This window comes from Salvelinus alpinus, chromosome 31 (genome assembly GCF_045679555.1).
Source record: "Salvelinus alpinus chromosome 31, SLU_Salpinus.1, whole genome shotgun sequence".
NCBI lineage: Eukaryota > Metazoa > Chordata > Actinopteri > Salmoniformes > Salmonidae > Salvelinus > Salvelinus alpinus.
In genome coordinates, this window is record NC_092116.1 from 1,196,313 (window position 1) to 1,215,657 (window position 19,345).

Consider the following 19,345-nt stretch of genomic DNA (forward strand, 5'->3'; position numbering starts at 1 on the left):
CAAATCAATGGCTATATTTAAAAGTACAAAAATGAATGTACCAATCGAAGATTGCCCCTTAAAATAACGTATGATACTTAAGCAGTGTAGCCTGGCGCCATTATCCCTGCGTCCTTACAATGGCCCTTAATGACAGATGGGCTGCATGAGGTGGCACACTTCAAAGCAGGCCATTTCATCTTTGCAGAAGCGGCTGGCCTCAAGTGGAGTACATATCAGGCTTCTTTCCTTGAGCCCTTTGCAGGCTAGGTGACAGCAGCAGCACATTCTGGAGATGGTGCCTGAACTATACTCTAATGAACTGTTAGGGCAGCTAGTAAACAGTTGGAGAATTCTCAGAATACCCTCCAAATGGGACCCTATTCCCTATATAGTCCAATACTTTTGACCAGGGCCCATACGGTTTGTGTACTATAGAAGGAATATGGAGCAATTTGGGATGCACCAGACATCCAAGTTGGAAGTCAAAGTAGCTTTCTAATCAAAGCGGAGCATCTTCAATGTCCAACCTTCACGCTGCTATAATGATATGCACTGTAGGAAAATATACTTGGATACGATCTTGGAAGACAAAGTGATGAATCAATCTGAGCAGCAGTGTTATTGAGATAAAACTTACCTGCAACATTTACTTCCACAACCACAGTCCGCTATCGGAGATTGCAACAATCTCTTACAAATGTAATGCCCAATATGCACCTCTAGTCAGAGTGAATCTCATTGTGGTTTTGGTGAGTTCATTATCTCACCACAATGACCACCAGTAAAGGAACATACTGTCATGACAGCTGAGCCTCTATAGTTGAATGACTTGAGAGTCTTAATGCTAAAGTCTGCATTTCGAAAAGCAACAAAATGGGGTCCCCAGTTGTTTTGGTATACAGCTGGGGATGGGGCTAGGGAAATGTGACCCCTCTCAAATTCATAGATAGCTCTCCAGATGAAAGGACTGACAGCTCATATTTAACCATATTGTGAAGCTATAGATTGTTTGTTTACATTCTTGTTTGTAATAAAACCTTAATTTTGGGGTTATGACGAAGACAGACAGTTGTGTTAACCTAAGGACGCATTCATACTGTACGTTATATTCTTCAATGGGTAAATATCATGAATTGACATGACCAATGAACAGCTTCCCAAATCCCAGGGAGAATCTAATTTTGTTTTGCTCAACTCCTGTGTCCTCTCTCCTCTGTCTTCTCTCGCCCCCTTTTGAAAAAGGTCAAAGGTAATTGAGGAGAGGGAACGTGGAAGAGAATGCACTGAAATGAGACGCTCTTTCTCCACTCGCGTGTAATCAGGCAAATTACATTTACGTGGTGGAATCCACAAATAAATGTGTAAAGTAATAAAAACAAATTGAGCTAGTTGAAGGCAGGTCAGATCCGTTTTCATGATTTCAGGTAGATCAAAATAAATAATTCAGATTTTTGGACTCATTTAGCAGTTTTTACCTAATTTAGTAGAATACTATTGGAATACTATTGGAATGAATGTTGAAAGTTCTATTTATATTCCTAAAATATCAATCAATTATTTAATCAAATGTATTTATAAAGCCCTTTTTACCTCAACAGATATCACAAAGTGCTATAAAGAAACCCAGCCTAAAACCCCAAACAGCAAGCAACAGTTGAAACTGGAGCAGCAGCACAACAAGGTGGATTGGGCCAGCCAGGAGTCTTCAGGCCAGGTAGTCCTGAGGCATGATCCTAGGGCTCAGGTCCTCCGGAAGGGGAGGGAGCGAGTGAGAGAGAGAGAATTAGAGGGATCATACTTCAATTCACACAGGACACACAGACTGACCCTAGCCCCCCGGCACATAGACTACTGCAGCATAGATACTGGAGGCTGAGACTGGGGGGTCGGGGGACACTGTGGCCCGTCCGACGACGAGGCAAACCGGGCAGGATATAACCCCACCCACTTTGCAAAAGCACAGCCCCCACACCACTAGAGGGATATCAACAGACCACCAACTTACTACCCTGAGACAAGGCCGAGTATAGCCCACGAAGTTCTCCTCCATCGCACAAGCCCAAGGGGGCGCAAAACCAGACAGGAAGATCACGATAGTGACTTAACCCATTCAAGTGATGCACCCCTCCTAGGGACAGCATGGAGAGCACTAGTAAGCCAGTGACTCATCCCCGTAATAGGGTCAGAGGCAGAGAATCACAGAAGAGAGGAGCCAGCCAGGCAAAGACAGCAAGGGCGTTTCGTCGCTCCAGTATCTTTCCGTTTCACCTTCGCACCCCTGGGCCAGACTACACTCAATCATAGGATCTACTGAAGAGATGAGTATTCAGTAAAGACTTAAAGGTTGGGACCGAGTCTGCGTCTCTCACATGGATCGGCAGACCATTCCATAAAAATGGTGCTCTAAGGCAGCAGCTACTCTTCCTGGGGTTCAGAAAAATTAAGGCAGTTATAATTTTTTTTTACATTACAATACATTCACAACAGATTTCACAACATATTAAGTGTGTGCCTTAAGGCCCCTACTCTACTGCCACATATCAACAACACAAAATCCATGTGTACGTGTGTGTATGTTATCGTGGGTTTGTATGCATGTGTCTGTGCCTATGTTTGTGTTGCTTCACACCCTCCTCTGTTCCATAAGGTGTATTTTTATCTGCTTTTTTAAATCTCATTTTACTGCTTCCATGAGTTATTTATGTCGAATAGAGTTCCATGTAGTCATGGCTCTATGTAGTACTGTGCGCCTCCCATAGTCTGTTCTGGACTTAGGGACTGTGAAGAGACCTCTGCTGACATGTCTTGTGGTGTCCAAGCTGTGTGCCAGTAGTTAAAACAATGTGTCCACATCACCAACAAACTAACATGGTCCAAGCACACCAAGACAGTCTTGAAGAGGGCACGAAAAACCTATTCCCCCTCAGGAGACTGAAAAGATTTGGCATGGGTCCTCAGATCCTCAAAATGTTATACAGCTGAACCATCGAGAGCATCCTGACTGGTTGCATCACTGCCTGGTATGGCAACTGCTCGGGCTCCGACCGCAAGGCACTACAGAGGGTAGTGCGAATGGCCCAGTACATCACTGGGGCCAAGCTTCCTGCCATCCAGGACCTCTATACCAAGCGGTGTTAGAGGATGGCGCTAAAAATGGTCAAAGACTCCAGCCACCCTAGTAATAGACTGTTCTCTCCGCTACCGTATGGCAAGCGGTACCAGAGCGCCAAGTCTAGGTCCAAGAGGCTGCTAAACAGCTTCTACCCCCAAGCCATAAGACTCCTGAACATATTACTTCAACTAACCGGTGCCCCCGCACATTGACTCTGTACCGGTACCCCCCTGTATATAGTCTCACTATTGTTATTTTACTGCTGCTCTTTAATTACTTGTGACTTTTATTTCTTATTCTTATCCATATTTTTGTAAAACTGCATTGTTGGTTAGGGGCTCGTAAGTAAGCATGTCACTGTAAGGTCTACACCTGTTGTATTTGGCGCATGTGACTAATACAATTTGATTTGATTCAACATGTCAATACCTCTCACAAATACAAGTAGTGTTGAAGTCAATCTCTCCTCCAGGAGAGACAAGCAGTTTAGTTAATGTTAGCTCTCTGTGTACATCCAAGGGCCAGCCGTGCTACCGTGTTCTGAGACAATTGCAATTTTCCCAGGTCTCAAAATCTTTGTGTTACCTGACTACATGACTGAACAGCAGTCCATGTGTGCCAAAACTAGGACCTGTAGGACCTGCCTGGTTGATAGTGCTGTTAAGAATGCAGAGTAGCACTTTATTATGGACAGACTTCTCCTCATCCTAACTACTGTTGTCCCTATATGTTTTGATCATGACAGTTTACAATCCAGGGTTACTTCAAGCGGTTTAGTTCTCAACTTGCTCAATTACCACATTATTCATTACAATATTTAATTGAGGTTTAGGGTTTAGTGAATGATTTGTCTCAAATACAGTGCTTAAATTTGTATTTTATTTAGGGTTAACTTACTCCTTGACACCCATTCTGAAACTAACTGCAGCTCTTTGTTAAGTGTTGCAGTCCTTTCAGTCGCTATGGTAGCTTACTCAAAAGCCAGTGGCATGTTGTTAGTAAAGATTGAAAAAAGTAAGGGGCCTAGACAGCTGCCCTGGGGAATTCCTGATTCTACCTGTATTTTGTTGGAGAGGCTTCTATTAAATAACACCCTCTGTGTTATGTTAGACAAGTAACTCTTTATCCACAATATAGCAGGGGGGGTAAAGCCATAACACATACGTTTTTCCCGCAACAGACTACGATCGATAACGTCAAAAGCCACCCTGAAGTCTAACACTATATTAGGCCCAGCCTTTGGAATTTTGGTTTTCCTAGATATGGCTACTATATTGTGATCACTACATCCGGTGGATTTCGATACTGCTTTCAAACAAATTCCTGCAGCATTAGTAAAGATGTGATCAGTACATGTTGATGATTTAATTCCTGTGCTGTTTGTAACTACCCTGATAGTTTGATTGATAACCTGAACCAGATTGCAGACACTAGTTACAGATTGAAGCTTTCTCTTGATTGGGCAGCCTGATGAAAGCCAGTCAATATTTAAATCACCCAGAAAATATACCTCTCTATAAATATCACATATACTATCAAGCATTTCACATGTTATCCAGATACTGACTGTTAGCACTTGGTGGTCTATAGCTTCCCACCATAATGGGCTTTAGGTGAGGCAGATGAACCTGTAGCCATATTACTTCAACAGTATTTAACATGAGATCCTCTCTAAGCTATACAGGACTGTGGTTCTGAATATTAACAGCCACACCTCCACCTTTTGCATTTCAGTCTTTTCTGTAGATCTTATACAATAGATAAAACATTTGATGATACAGTGGTAATAATACAGGTGAGTTTCAGAGATTGTCAGGATATGAATGTCATCTGTTACTAGCAAATTTGCGCCTTCGAAAAGTATAAAGACCCCTTGACTTTTTCCACATTTGTTATGTTACAAAATTATTCTAAAATTGGTCAAGAGGGGATGTTAATAATTTGATAATAATAATAATAATTCAGTGTATTTTTTTATTTAATTACAGCTGCATAGCTAATGTTTTTCTTTGGTGTACAAACACTTTTTCATATCAATATTGTACATACATGTGATTGTAAAAGTTTATAATACACAACACCCAATATTGACCAAGCAAAAACAGGTTTTTAGAAATTCTTGCTAATTTTTTTTTTTTTTTAAATATCACATTTACTTGTATCTGTAAGTAGTACATTTTATGTCTAGGTTTTCAATATATCACAAACTGTTTCTGCATATTGATTATTGATTTGGAAAAACTGAAATATCACATTTACATAAGTATTCAGACACTTTACTCAGTTCTTGTTGAAGCACCTTTGGCAGTCAGGTTCAAGTCCGGGCTCTGGCTGGGCCTCTCAAGGACATGCAGAAACTTGTCCCGAAGCCACTCCTGCATTGTCTTGGCTGTGTGCTTAGGGTTGTTGTCTTGTTGGAAGGTGAACCTTCACCCTAGTCATCCGCTCTGGAGCAGGTTTTCATCAAGGATCTTTCTGTACTTTGCTCTGTTCATCTTTCCCTCGATCCTGACTAGTGTCCCCAGTCCCTTCCGCTGAGAAACATCCCCACAGCATGATGCTGCCACCACCATGCTTTACAGTAGGGATGGCGCCAGGTTTCCTACAGACGTAACACTTGGCATTCAGGCCAAAGAGTTCAATCTTGGTTTCATCAGACCAGAGAATCTTGTTTCTCATGATATGAGAGTCTTTAAGTGCCTTTTGGCAAACTCCAAGCGGGCTGTCATGTGCCTTTTACTGAAGAGTGGCTTCCGTCTGTCCACTCTACCATAAAGGCCTGATTGGTGGAGTGCTGCAAAGATGGCTGTCCTTCTGGAAGGTTCTCCCATCTCCACAGAGGAACTAGAGCTCTGTAAGAGTCCCTAACCAAGGCCATTCTCCCCCGATTGCTCAGATTGCTCTATGGAGAGTCTTGGTGGTTCCAAACCTCTTCCATTTAGGTATGATGGATGCCACTGTGCTCTTGGGGACCTTCAATGCTGCAGACATTTTTTTGTACCCTTCCCCAGATCTGTGCCTCAACACAATCCTGTCTCGGAGCTCTACGGACCATTCCTTCGACCTCATAGCTTGGTTTTTGCTCTGACATGCACTGTCAACTGTGGGACCTTATATAGACAGGTGTGTGCCTTTCCAAATCATGTCCAATCAATTGAATTTACCACAGGTGGACTCCAATCAAGTTGTAGAAACATCTCAAGAATGATCAATGAAAACATGATCTAAGCTCAACTTCGAGTCTCATTGCACAGGGTCTGAATGTTTCTGTTTTTTATTTGTAATAAATATGCAAAAATGACTAACAACCTGTTTTCACTTTGTTATTATGGGGTATTGTGTGTATATTGCTGAGGATATAAAAAAATACATTTCAGAATAAGGCTGTAAAGTCAAGGGGTCTGAATACTTTCCGAATGCACTGTATGTTAACGTGGGCTGTTTTTAACACTTTTTTGGGATGCTTGATTGTTTGTCTTGCTTTACTGGGAAGCTTAGCAGAGGTGGAAATGCTCAGGTTATTTATATTAGTGCAGGGTGAGCTGCACAGAGTGGACTTCCTGCTAGGGTACGCCACCTCAGTGCTAACAGTATAACTCTGGTTCATAGGTGTCATGACGTGGCCCCTTCTGGGTATAGATCATGGCTTCTCACTCTCTCCTACACCCAGGTTCTGTTATCTCAGGTCGTGAATTCCTGGTGGAGACTCTCTCCCCCTTTTCATGCAGTATGGAGAGAGAGAGTTTCAGAGTAGAACAAAGGAACTCCCACCAAATTCTACTACATTCCACAAAGTCTTTGCCCCAGGTACAGATACATGCCGCACCATCAAACTCCCTATCACAATAGCCAGAATGATCCAGCCTCTGCCATGTCTCGAAGCTGATTGTGAGGCCAGAGCCACAGAACTCATCTCAGAAGAGGGCTGCTGAGACGCTGGTCGCGTGCAGGCCACAACAGCCAAAGGGAAAGAGCTCTGATCCAGAGGTTACAGCCCAGTGGAGGGGGGCTGCTGTGGTCCAGGCTGTGCGTAGGCAGTTGATTGACTAGGACAGGGAGAGGTAGCTGGAGGGGCATCCACAGCCATGGAGGGAACACCCATGTCTCCGGCAGAAGACAGCTGGTATAGGGGCTCAAAGCGATTTGAAAGTCTTAAGTCTGGACGCAGGGGGAAGAAGGTAGGTGCGACTAGAATGATTCCTCTCCTTCTTTCTAGTTCCGACATGCATTAATTTACACTCACCCGGAGCTAGTAGAGGGGGTGCAGTGGTGGAAATGTATCATAGTCCAGGAAGGTCCCATTATAATCCTCTTGGATGTTTTGATAGGAAGCATTTAAAGATGCCGATAGTCTTATGGAATCCTTATTCAGTTCATGGCGCTTGGTCACATTTTTTGATTTCTTCATGGAGAGTAATAATCCTTTTTAGCTGCATTAAGTTCAATACATTTTTGAAGGTATCCATCGGACCTTTCCCCGTGACTACGAACTACGAAAGTGTTGCAGATTAAGCACTTAATAGCACGCGAGTGCCCCAGCAGATTCGCCGACAGTCCAAGGGAACAAACATTTCCCAGCGCCGCCGGGAACTTAGATGCTAGATGCTCCCTCAATGGCTGTGTACTCCCCTACCAGCACCTCTTACAACTGTGTTGTTGTCTGTCTCTCGTTGAATGTGAGGAGCAAGAAAGAAGCGCAGGGGGAGGGTGATGGCTGGGTCGGTTGTCATTAGCTGGTCGCCGGCGGTTCCTTGCTTCGCACCGGCTCGGCTGCGTGTTTTATCATTTGGTGCAGCCTCTCAGAGCTGTGTTGGGCGTGTCCCCAGTGTCTGTAGCCATGGGAGATACAAAACATACAGTTACAGTATGTAATGCCCAACAATTGGAGTCGAACTCACACGCTGGAAATAGGCACATTCCTTTTTTTAGTTCTATAGAGAGCGTTGGATGAGTTGAGCTCTTGGTAGCCTGGCTTGGTTGTTGGAACGTGAGGAAAAGTGAGTGAGGAAAAAACTAAGATGTTGGCAAATGTGTTAAATGCAGAGTTTTGACGAAACAGTCATTAAAACTAAAAAACTAAAAGTTTGGCAGGTAGCTAAGTTGCAACAAACAGCAAAGCAGCATGACAACGCAGAAGTTTGACGTTAGTTGGAGATGTAGGTATGTAAGACCAAATCGGGGAGAGATAGGTAGGAGCAGGCCCATGTTTTTCAGTTTATGTCTCAGTTGTTGAATCTTATGTTCATACAGACATGTTAAGTTTGCTGAAAATAAATGCAGTTGACAGTGAGAGGACGTTTCTTTTTTTGCTGAGTTTATTTGATATGGTCATTATTTGAACTGGCTAGCCAGCTAACTTAACATAAGCTACCCAGCTAACAAGCTAACATTGTTTAGAAAGTTGCTTTTAGTTGCCTTATTTGCTAGATTAAAAATGAATTCAGTATGTCCAACGGATGGGTTTATTGGTGTTAAAATACACCAGTTATGCTATTTTAGACCACCAGGCTGCTGATGTCATGCAACCTGTCGTTTTTGTGTTCATACTTTTTCGTTGCAACAGCAAGTTTTATGTCGGACACAATAAAATGTTAATGTCACTGCTACAACTGTATACAGACATGTCGATAGATGTAGTATAAACCAGCCTTTAATCTTGAAATCTGTGGTTGTACACTACCGTCCTCACTGTTTAGCACATGACCTCATGTAAATCCTTACAAGAGATGGGTGGGGCTAACGTTTAAGAGGGTGTGAACGACGCTGAATGGGTGTAGACAAAGAAGAGATCTCTACTAAAACATTCAAGGGGCATTTCTACTATTTCTCTATTTTCCTCCTCTCTGCATTGTTGAGAATTGCCCGTAAATAAGCATTTCACAGTTAGTCTACTCCTGTTTACGAGGCATATGACAAATAAAATTTGATTTAAAACTTGTTGCGGGTTTTGAAAATAGTTTCCTGATCACGCGCAGCCATATAGGCCATGTGTCAGCGTCTGACCACCGCAGCCTTGGTGATGTGGGCCACACACACAGTGCAACGTAACAGACTAGAAAGGACAGGGTTATCTTTATAACTATACCCCCCACTGAATATCCGCCCAAAGACAGAAAACACAAGTAAATAATGTAAAATAAGTAAATCAAATCTATCTTATTTGTAAATCAAAACCCAAAAGACCTTGAACTAAATACCAAAAAAAAAGTGTTTTGCTATGGTCACAGACCATTAAGTCCAACTGTTTGCTTTAAGACCTGCACTAACCTTTCCACCTACAATTCACTGGTGGCCAGGCGCTACCCGTTCCCTTTAGAGTGAAAAGCAATATGAAGAAAAACGAGGGTATGGATATCAATCAAACAGCACTACAAAAGTAAATTCCACATGGACATGCTGTGTGTGACTCATTGCCTCAGGAATGGTATTTTACACAAAATGTAAGACATGTGCAATGTCTGAGACTTAACTTGAGGGTTGTGCTGAACACAGGGTCCAGCCACAGAGGTGCATTTCCCTTCAACGTATTTATTGATGAACTGAACATGAAAAACATACAAAGTATTCCAAACACAAAATAACACAAACATACTTTTAAATACTCAAAAGATATATTCTATCCCCAAAATGCTGTGAACAAAGTCATATTGTAAAACTTCAAATAAATAATCATTCTCACATTTAGAATTGAGTTATAGTGGGGCAGGGGGACTAATTTTGTCATGCCGCCGCCACCCCCCCCCCCTCGGGTTCGTTAACAGTTACCCTCAATCAAGACCAGTGAGAGGCCCCTCCCCCACTGCAGCAGTTGTGTCACAGCTAATCTATAATCAAAGTTTAACTTGTACAAGTAAGTAACCCAAAACAGAAACAAGTCAAACCAGAAAGAAAAACAGCTGCAAAGATAAATATATAACGCACACACTGCTTGTTTTAAGGGGACGCATGACTAATAATTAGTTAAATACAAAGCAGGATGCAGGTGCAGTATTCTGTGTATCTAAAGCTTGACCAGCGTCTGTTTATTCGAGATAAGCAAGACGTTCAGCAATCTCTTGCAACGCTTTTTACTCTGGTCATGGAACTGCTTCATTGTCCTTCCCCAAAGTGAATAAAGCAATATACACCTTTTACGATTTTTAAGAGAGGTTATATGCATTACATACAGTATAAATGAATATGGTAAAAGGTAATCAAATTGTTCAAAACTGTGGTTTGTATCCATTTTTTACTATATATATATATATATATATATATAGTAAAAAAATAGAAAAATTGTGAAAAACATTTGAACAAATTTCAGTTGGTTTGCTTTTTATATATATATATATATAAAAAACAAACCAACTGAAATGTCTGTAGTTTTCTAAATAGAAGAAGCAAGACTATCTAAAGACCAAACCACCAATGAATCTTACACTGTAATGCTAGTCCATAGGACAACAAATCAATTATTTCAACTGAATGTAACAACTTTGAGTCAAACTGAAATCAAAGGCAATATCCAAAATACAAATCATACTATACGTACTCATAAATTAAAAAAGCACTTCCCCATAAAGTCCCATAAAATAAACAAAATAAGATAGCCAAATACTCAACATAAAAAATGACTTATTTACATAGCTGTGAACTCAGGAGTAAATCCTTTCCATTCTTCATTCAAACTACTTTTCTTTAGATGCTGCCTTTGTCGGCTTGTCCACTCCTTTTCATACAAAGCAGGTAAAACCCTTATTTGTTTAATATATAGACAAAATGAGTCTTTAATGATATAGTAAGTACACCACAAAACACCAAGAGCTCTGTCTGAAGGGAATCATTTAGGAAGAAGTGATATTTATCCTCCTTTAACCTTTTTAAGATATTTCCATTTTATCATTTGGCATGCACTTTTGCGAATAAACCTTTGCATTTTTCTCTCTGTGTCTCCAAATCAAATCTGAATGTGAGTTTCTAGTCATCACAACCAGGATGATAGGATAACCCACATATTTTACAAATGAAACCAGCACTACCATTGATTCTAAAATCGAAAGATATTACAAATATCTCAAAAGGTATCTTTTACATCATACATCTCATACATCATACACGTTCTGGTAAAGTTCAAAAGCTCACAAGGTGTCATATGAAGATATATCTACTTAGTATCCAAGTCAAAATATTTGTTCCAGGTCCAGCAAAAAGTTTCTCCAAATTTGAATTTATATAAAAATAGATGCTTTTTAAACCCACATCAGAGAGGTTCTTAGCTCTTTGGCAAGTTACTGCGTTAGGTTATTCTTTTTTTTCCCATACATTCCATACAATAAGCAACATTATGCAGCCAACCAATAACCAACTCATATTACGATAAACAGATACTAAAAATTAAGGAAAACTATGAATAATCCAAAATAATTACTTGGTTAACCAATTAAGTCGCAAACGCACCTAAGGCATCAGGACACAGAAAGATACAAAATAAATCACTACACAAAGCCTTTGACTTACTGGTTCAAAGCAGATGTGCAACAAAACAAAAAAGTTTAGTAACATTTTAAATGGTCTATCTTTAAAGACATGAATTGAAATGCTACATTACACGCAAAGTTCAAAGCAAAGCATTTTAAGAAGTTGCTAAGCCTAGTAATGAAAGAAAAAGAAAACATTGGACGCTAAATATAGTTTCCTTACGTAACACTGATTTACATAGATGTTTTTACTAATGTAGAAAGTTTATGGTCAGTAGGTTTCCATTGAATGTTTTTCCATTTTCTATAAACAATCTGAAATGGAGATTAGGCTTTGTGCGTTTTGTTGGTTTTGAACGAGACTTGCAGAACTCTGTCCCCGAGGCGGTATCCGTTCAAGCTGGCGATGGCCATGGCTGCCTCGTCATAGTTAGTCATTGTGACAAATCCGAACCCTTTGCACTTATTTGTGTTGAAGTCGCGGATGACCTTAACATTTGTGACAGCGCCAAATGGTCCAAATGTCTGCCACAGGATGCCCTCGTCTGCATCTGGAGCCAGATTGTAGACGAAGATGCACCAGCTGGTGCCCGCATGCCCCGGGATGTTGATGCCAGCCAGGCTGGTCACCCCATCGATGGCCATGGTGGAGAACCTGCTGTAAAACACAGACACCAGCATGGGTCAATGCAAAACCCACACAGCAGACAAGCATTACTGACAGACAAGCATTGCTGAAGGAGGTGACACAGTATTATTGTACAATGGTATTTCAGTGACTTTTCATTGAACTCATTAAATTGCTTTTAGGTTTTATCTAAATGGCACAAAAGAGATGTTCACTTGACACAATCCCTTTCAACTGCATGTACATGGCTACATTAAGTTTGAACTATGCCAAAACCAAAATTGACCCATTTTCTCATTGCCACTTGACCAGCTCAAAGGTCCAATGCAGCAGTTTCTATCTCAAATATGAAATCATTTTTGGGTAACAATTAACCTTTTCACGTGTGAGTTCCAAATATCTCTAACAGTGATTTTTTTTTATGCACGTGATGTCAGAATTTACTTTCTGCTCCAAAATGTGATTGTTACGCACCAGGACAGTTAACATACGCTGCCCTCAAACCAAGGCACGCTGCCTACTAATTATCTATAGGCTATGTTACAACTTCTCAATTTCAAATAATTTTCTAACAGTTCAAATTGAGGTGTGTGTCCGCCTCATTAATTCACATAGAAGTAGCCCATTTCACTGTTGCAGACAATTTACGCTTGAGCCATTACTGAGCTGGACAAACTTCTCTCTTTGACAAGAGCCCATGGACAAACTTTTTCCTCCCTGGCACATTTTCCGGCTGGCGTCAAAATTGCCTTCACTACAAATAACTTGGAAATGTGTGCATTCCTATCAAAGTAAGTGACTTATTAATTTATCATTATAGTTTCTGTATATCGTGTTGACATGTTTCTGTAATTTCTGTAATGAACTGTAATGGAACTTTTTGACTTTTTAGTCTGGCCTGCGCGTCATGATTTGGGATTTTTTAACTAAACGCGCGAACAAAAAGGAGGTATTTGGACATAAATTATGGACTTTATCGAACAAAACAAATATTTAGAATGCTGTTTCTGACTTCTGTTGACTCCACAACATGGCGGGTACCTGTATGGCTTGTTTTTGTGTCTGAGCGCCGAACTCAGATTATTGCATGGTGTGCTTTTTCCGTAAAGCTTTTTTGAAATCTGACACAGCGGTTGCATTAAGGAGAAGTTTATCTAAAGTTCCATGTGTAACACTTGTATCTTTTATCAATGTTTATTATGAGTATTTCTGTAAATTGATGTGGCTCTCTGCAAAATCAAAGAGCCAGCACTACATGTATATTATTGCATACCACCCTGCATACCACTGCTGGCTTGCTTCTGAAGCTAAGCAGGGTTGGTCCTGGTCAGTCCCTGGATGGGAGACCAGATGCTGCTGGAAGTGGTGTTGGAGGGCCAGTAGGAGGCACTCTTTCCTCTGGTCTAAAAAAAAAATATCCCAATGCCCCAGGGCAGTGATTGGGACACTGCCCTGTGTAGGGTGCTGTCTTTCGGATGGGACGTTAAACGGGTGTCCTGACTCTCTGAGGTCATTAAAGATCCCATGGCACTTATCGTAAGAGTAGGGGTGTTAACCCCGGTGTCCTGGCTAAATTCCCAATCTGGCCCTCAAACCATCATGGTCACCTAATAATCCCCAGTTTACAATTGGCTCATTCATCCCCCTCCTCTCCCCTGTAACTATTCCCCAGGTCGTTGCTGCAAATGAGAACGTGTTCTCAGTCAACTTACCTGGTAAAATAACGGTAAAATAAAAAAAATAAAAAAATTGTGTGCCAACCAAGTGCTGTTTTTTTGTTGTAAAGCCTTTATAACAGGAAAGACTAAAAAGTGTTTCATTCATTCGTGAATACAATTTCCAAAACGGTTTAGGACCATTTATTGTTCAATGGTCGCTTTGTTATTCTATTCTAAAAACTAAAATGCTTGATTGTATTTGAAAACAGGAATGACTCAAATGCTGTGTGATTGACACGAACAAATAAATGATTGATTGACACAGTAGCCTATATAAGTATTGAAACATAAGCCTGAGTAAGTTACGGTATTAAGACTACAAAGGATGAGCTCTTAGGCCTACAGCTCGATGGTGGTTATACACGGCTGCTATACTAAGCCTACTAATGACAACAACAGTACTTATTAATATAATAGTAATAATGGTAATAAAAATAAGGAGATCAAGGAAATGTGGAACACTGTAAACACGAAATAAATTATAAATAATACCAGAGGCTGGTCTAACGAAAAAAAAGTGTAAAGCCCTCATTACAGCATAACAAAGACTAAAAACAGCCAAATTTGTGAAATTGTTTCTGACATGTGGTCCCGTGAGGCTTGGTGCTCACAGAACGAGCCTGCTGTTAAAGAAACACTCAAACAGGCATCAGAACAGGATCTGTATTACTTTTGTAGATACATTGTATTCGGAAAGTATTCAGACCCCTTGACTTTTCCCACATTTTGTTACCTTACAGCCTTATTCTAAAGTGGATTACATTTCTCCCGCCCCCACCTCAATCTACACACAATGCTGGAGCATTATTTCTTACAACGACAAAGCAAAAACAGTTGTTTTTTTATTACAAATAAACTGAAATATCACGAGACCCTTTACTCAGTACTTTGTTGAAGCACCTTCGGCAGCAATTACAGCTTCAAGTCTTGGCACATCTGTATTTGGGGAGTTTCTACTCTGAAAAATCCTCTCAAGCTCTGTCAGGTTGGATGGGGAGCGTCGCTGCACAGCTATTTTCAGGTCTCTCTAGAGATGTTGGATCAGGTTCAAGTCAGGGCTCTGGCTGGGGCCACTCTAGGACATTCAGAGACTTGTTCCAAAGCCACTCCTGTGTTGTCTTGGCTGTGTGCTTTGGGTCGTTGTCCTGTTGGAAGGTGAACCTTCACCCCAGTCATGAGTCTCATAGCAAAGGGTCTGAATACTTATGTATGTTTTTATTTTTTTTATACATTTGCAAAAATGTCTAAAAAACTGTTTTTTCGCTTTTTCATTATGGGATAATGTGTGTAGACTGATAAATATATATTTTTTTATCAATATTAGAATAAGGCTTTAACATAAAATGTGGAAAAAGGGAAGGTGTCTGAATAATTTCCGAAAGCACTGTATATACAGTACCAGTCAAAAGTTTGGACAAACCTACTTATTGCAGGGTTTTTCGTTATTTTTTCATTGTAGAATAATAGTGAAGATATCAAAATTATGAAATAACACATTTGGAATCATATAGTAACCAAATAAGTGTTAAACAAATCAAAATACATTTTTGATTCATCAAAGTAGCCACCCTTCGCCTTGATGATGAGGGCTTTGCACACTTGGCATTCTCTCAACCAGCTTTATGAGGTAGTCACCTGGAATGCATTACAATTAACAGGTGTGTCTTGTTAAAAGTTAATTTGTGGAATGCATTTCTTTCTTAATTGAGCTAATCAGTTGTGTTGTGACAAGATATACAGAAGATATCCCTATTTGGTAAAATACCAAGTCCATATTATGGCAAGAACAGCTCAAATAAGCAAAGAGAAACAACAGTCCATCATTACTTTTAAGACATGAAGGTCAGTCAATCCAGAAAATTTCAAGAACTTTGAAAGTTTCTTCAAGTGCAGTCGCGATATCCATCAAGCACTATGATGAAACTGGCTCTCATGAAGACCGCCACATGAAAGGAACACGCAGAGTTAACTCTGATGTAGAGGATACGTTCATTAGTTACCAGCCTCAGAAATCGGCAATTAACTGCACCTCAGATTGCAGCCCAAATAAATGCTTGACAGAGTTTACGTAACAGACACATTTCAACATCAACTGTTCTGAGGAGACTGCGTGGCTCAGGCCTTCATGGTCGAATTGCTGCAAATAAACCACTACTAAAGGACACCAATAATAAGAAGAGACTTGCTTGGGCCAAGAAACACGAGTAGTGGACATTAGATCGGTGGAAATCTGTCCTTTGGTCTGACTCCAAATGTGAGATTTTTGGTTCCAACCGCCTTTGTGAGACGAAGAGTAGGTGAATAGATTATCTCCGCATGTGTGGTTCCCACCGTGAAGCATGGACGAGGAGGTGTGATGGTGCTTTGCTGGTGACATTGTCAGTGATTTATTTAGAATTCAAGGCACACTTAACCAGCATGGCTACCACAGCATTCTGCAGCGATACGCCATCCTATCTGGTTTGCACTTAGTGGGACTATCATTTGTTTTTCAAAAGGACAATGACCCCAAACACACCTCCAGCCTGTTTAAGGGCTATTTGACCAAGGAGAGTGATGGAGTGCTGCATCAGATGACCTGGCCTCCACAATCACCCGACCTCAACCCAATTGAGATGGTTTGGACTGCAGAGTGATGGAAAAGCAGCCAACATGTGCTCAACATATATGGGAACTCCTTCAAGACTGTTGGAAAAACATTCCAGGTGACTACCTCATGAAGCTGGTTGAGAGAATGTAAAGAGTGCAAAGCTGTCATCAAAGCAAAGGTTGGCTACTTTGAAGAATCTTAAATATATAATACATTTTAATTTGTTAAACATTTTCTTGGTTACTACATGATTCCATAGTTTTGATGGCTTCACTATTATTCTACAATGAATAAATGAGTGTAACAAAGAAAAACCCTTTAATGATTTGGTGTCCAAACCTTTGACTGGTACTGTATATATGATTTATAAGCAGGGACATTTAACAGTTAGGATATTGATTATAGGCCTAATTAAGTTTGGGTTCTCTCTCTCCTCACTTTTCTTAGACAATTAAGGCAAGGGCTGTTCTTGTCTCCTAACTCTGCTGCTGGTTCCGCTTCATCGTTCTAAACACCAATATGCTGGTTAACTTTGCTATTATGCACATCGCAACAGTCTAAAGAAAAGGCCCCAATTTAACAGCGCACTGATAACATTGCATCCAAAAATAAAACTGCTCACACTGAGAACATTACATTATAAAGATTGTGTTTGTGCAAAATGTTTCTGTGAATAAACAGTGTGGTCAGCTCCAACGCTGACTGTTGCATCAATCGTAACTGCCTGTTCTAAATAAGTGTTCTAAATCACACCGGTTTGAGCGTACGCTGCAGGAGCCACAATAGTATGATCCCACCCGTGTGTTCGTACGTGTCAAAGGGTTAGCTTACAGTGATTAATTTTGACAATTTTTGAAAACAAACAAAAATAGCTTCTTAGCAATTTCTCAAGCAAGAATTTTGCTACAATGTCTGGGAGTGGTCTGAGGAAAACTGAAAACTAGCTGTTATTGGCAGACAGATTTGGAACTATTTCTTATTGGTATATTAACTAATTTACTAACTGGTGATGTCATCAGGCAGGCCAAAGCTCCATCCCACCAAAACAGGCTGAAATTTCAAGCGGTCTTTTCGAACAGTGTACAAAACATTAAGAACACCTTCCTAATATTGAGTTGTATCCCCCCTTTTGCCCTCAGAACAGACAATCTGTTGGGGCATGGACTCTAGAAGGTGTTGAAAGCGTTCTACAGGAATGCTGGTCCATGTTGACTCCAATGCTTCCCACAGTTGTGTCAAGTTGGCTGGTTGTCCTTTGGGTGGTGGACCATTCTTCATACACACGGGAAACTGTTGAGTGTGAAAAACAGCAGCATTGCAGTTCTTGACACAAACCGGTGCACCTGGCACCTATTACCATGCCTCATTCAAGGGCACTTATATTCACCCTCTGAATAGCAGACATACACAATCCATGTAAATTGTTTCAAGGCTTAAAAATCCTTCTTTATCCTGTCTCCTCCCCTTCATCTGCACTGATTGAAGTGGATTTAGCACGTGACATCAATAAGGGACCATAGCTTTCACCTGGATTCACATGGTCAGTCTGTCATGGAAAGAGCAGGTTTTAACTTCTCTAGGCTTAGGGGCGCTATTTTCACATCCGGATGAAAAGTGTGCCAAAAGTAAACTGCCTGCTACTCAGGCCCAGAAGCTAGGATATGCATATAATTGGTAGATTCGGATAGAAAACACTCTAAAGTTTCTAACACGGTTTGAAAAATGTCTGTGACTATAACAGAACTGATTTGGCAGGCGAAACCCCGAGCACAATCCATCCAGGGAATTTTGTTTTGAGGTCAATCTGTTTTCCATTGGATTTCTATGGTAAGCCCGTTTTAATAGAAATATGCATGCAGTTCCTATAGCTTCCACTGGATGTCAACAGTCTTTAGAAATTGGTTGATGTTTTTCTTTAGAGAAATGAAGAAGTACGGCTGTCCAGAACGAGGGTCCAGCCTAGGGCTCTCTAATGTTTTGATGCGCACGACCTGGAACACGCTTTCTTCGTTTTCCTCCGGTATTGAACACAGTTTATCCCATCTTAAATTTGATCGATTATTTACGTAAAAAAATACCTAAAGTTTTATTAGGAAAGTTGTTTGAAATGTTTGGATCAAGATTACAGGTAATTTATAAGATATTTTGTAGTCATGTTGCGCGAGTTGGAACCGGTGTTTTTTTTAATCAAATGCGCAAAATAAATTGACATTTTGGAGATATAACGACGGAATTAATCGAACAAAAGGACCATTTGTGATGTTTATGGGACATATTGGAGTGCCAACAGAAGAAGTTCTTCAAAGGTAAGGCATGAATTAAATATTTATTTCTGACTTTTGTGTCGCGCCTGGCAGGATGAAATATGATTGTCTGTGTATGTTTGATGGGGTGCTGTCCTCAGATAAAGGCATGGTTTGCTTTCGGCGTAAAGACTTTTTGAAATCTGACACGGTGGCTAGATTAACAAGAAGTTCAGCTTTAATTTGGTGGTGTATTGCACTTGTGAATGTATGAAAGTAAAAAAATTAAAATAATAATTGAATTTGGCGCTCTGCCATTTCACCGGATGTTGTCAAATCGATTCCGTTAACGGGATTTGAACCAAAATAAGTTTCATGTTTTGTACACTCAGTGTATTATAGAAAACACAGGGACATCACGTGATTGACTACACCTTGGCCTTAAATGGCCCAGTTCTAAGATATCCTGGAAAATCTAAAAAAACAGGAGGGAAGTAGCTCCCTATGAAATTGGGATTTAGGCTACAAAGACAATTACATTCCAGCTCGTAGGTAATCATGGTTTTGCAGTTTGAGGAAACAAAAAGCAAAGTTCACAGGAGGGCATTCATTATTT

The 19,345-nt window shown here is 40.5% G+C and overlaps 1 protein-coding gene across 2 annotated transcripts in view; it reads right to left on the reverse strand.

Annotated features, from left to right (window-relative positions):
- Positions 1-9,606: 9,606 nt before the first annotated feature.
- LOC139560967 (ELAV-like protein 2) overlaps positions 9,607-19,345 on the reverse strand; it is a 109,297-nt gene continuing 99,558 nt past the window's right edge. For both annotated transcript variants that reach the window (XM_071377724.1, XM_071377725.1), the window contains one exon: positions 9,607-12,208. In XM_071377724.1, the coding sequence (XP_071233825.1) occupies positions 11,878-12,208 (331 nt within the window). In that variant the 3' untranslated portion in view covers positions 9,607-11,877. The remainder of the gene's footprint in view (positions 12,209-19,345) is intronic.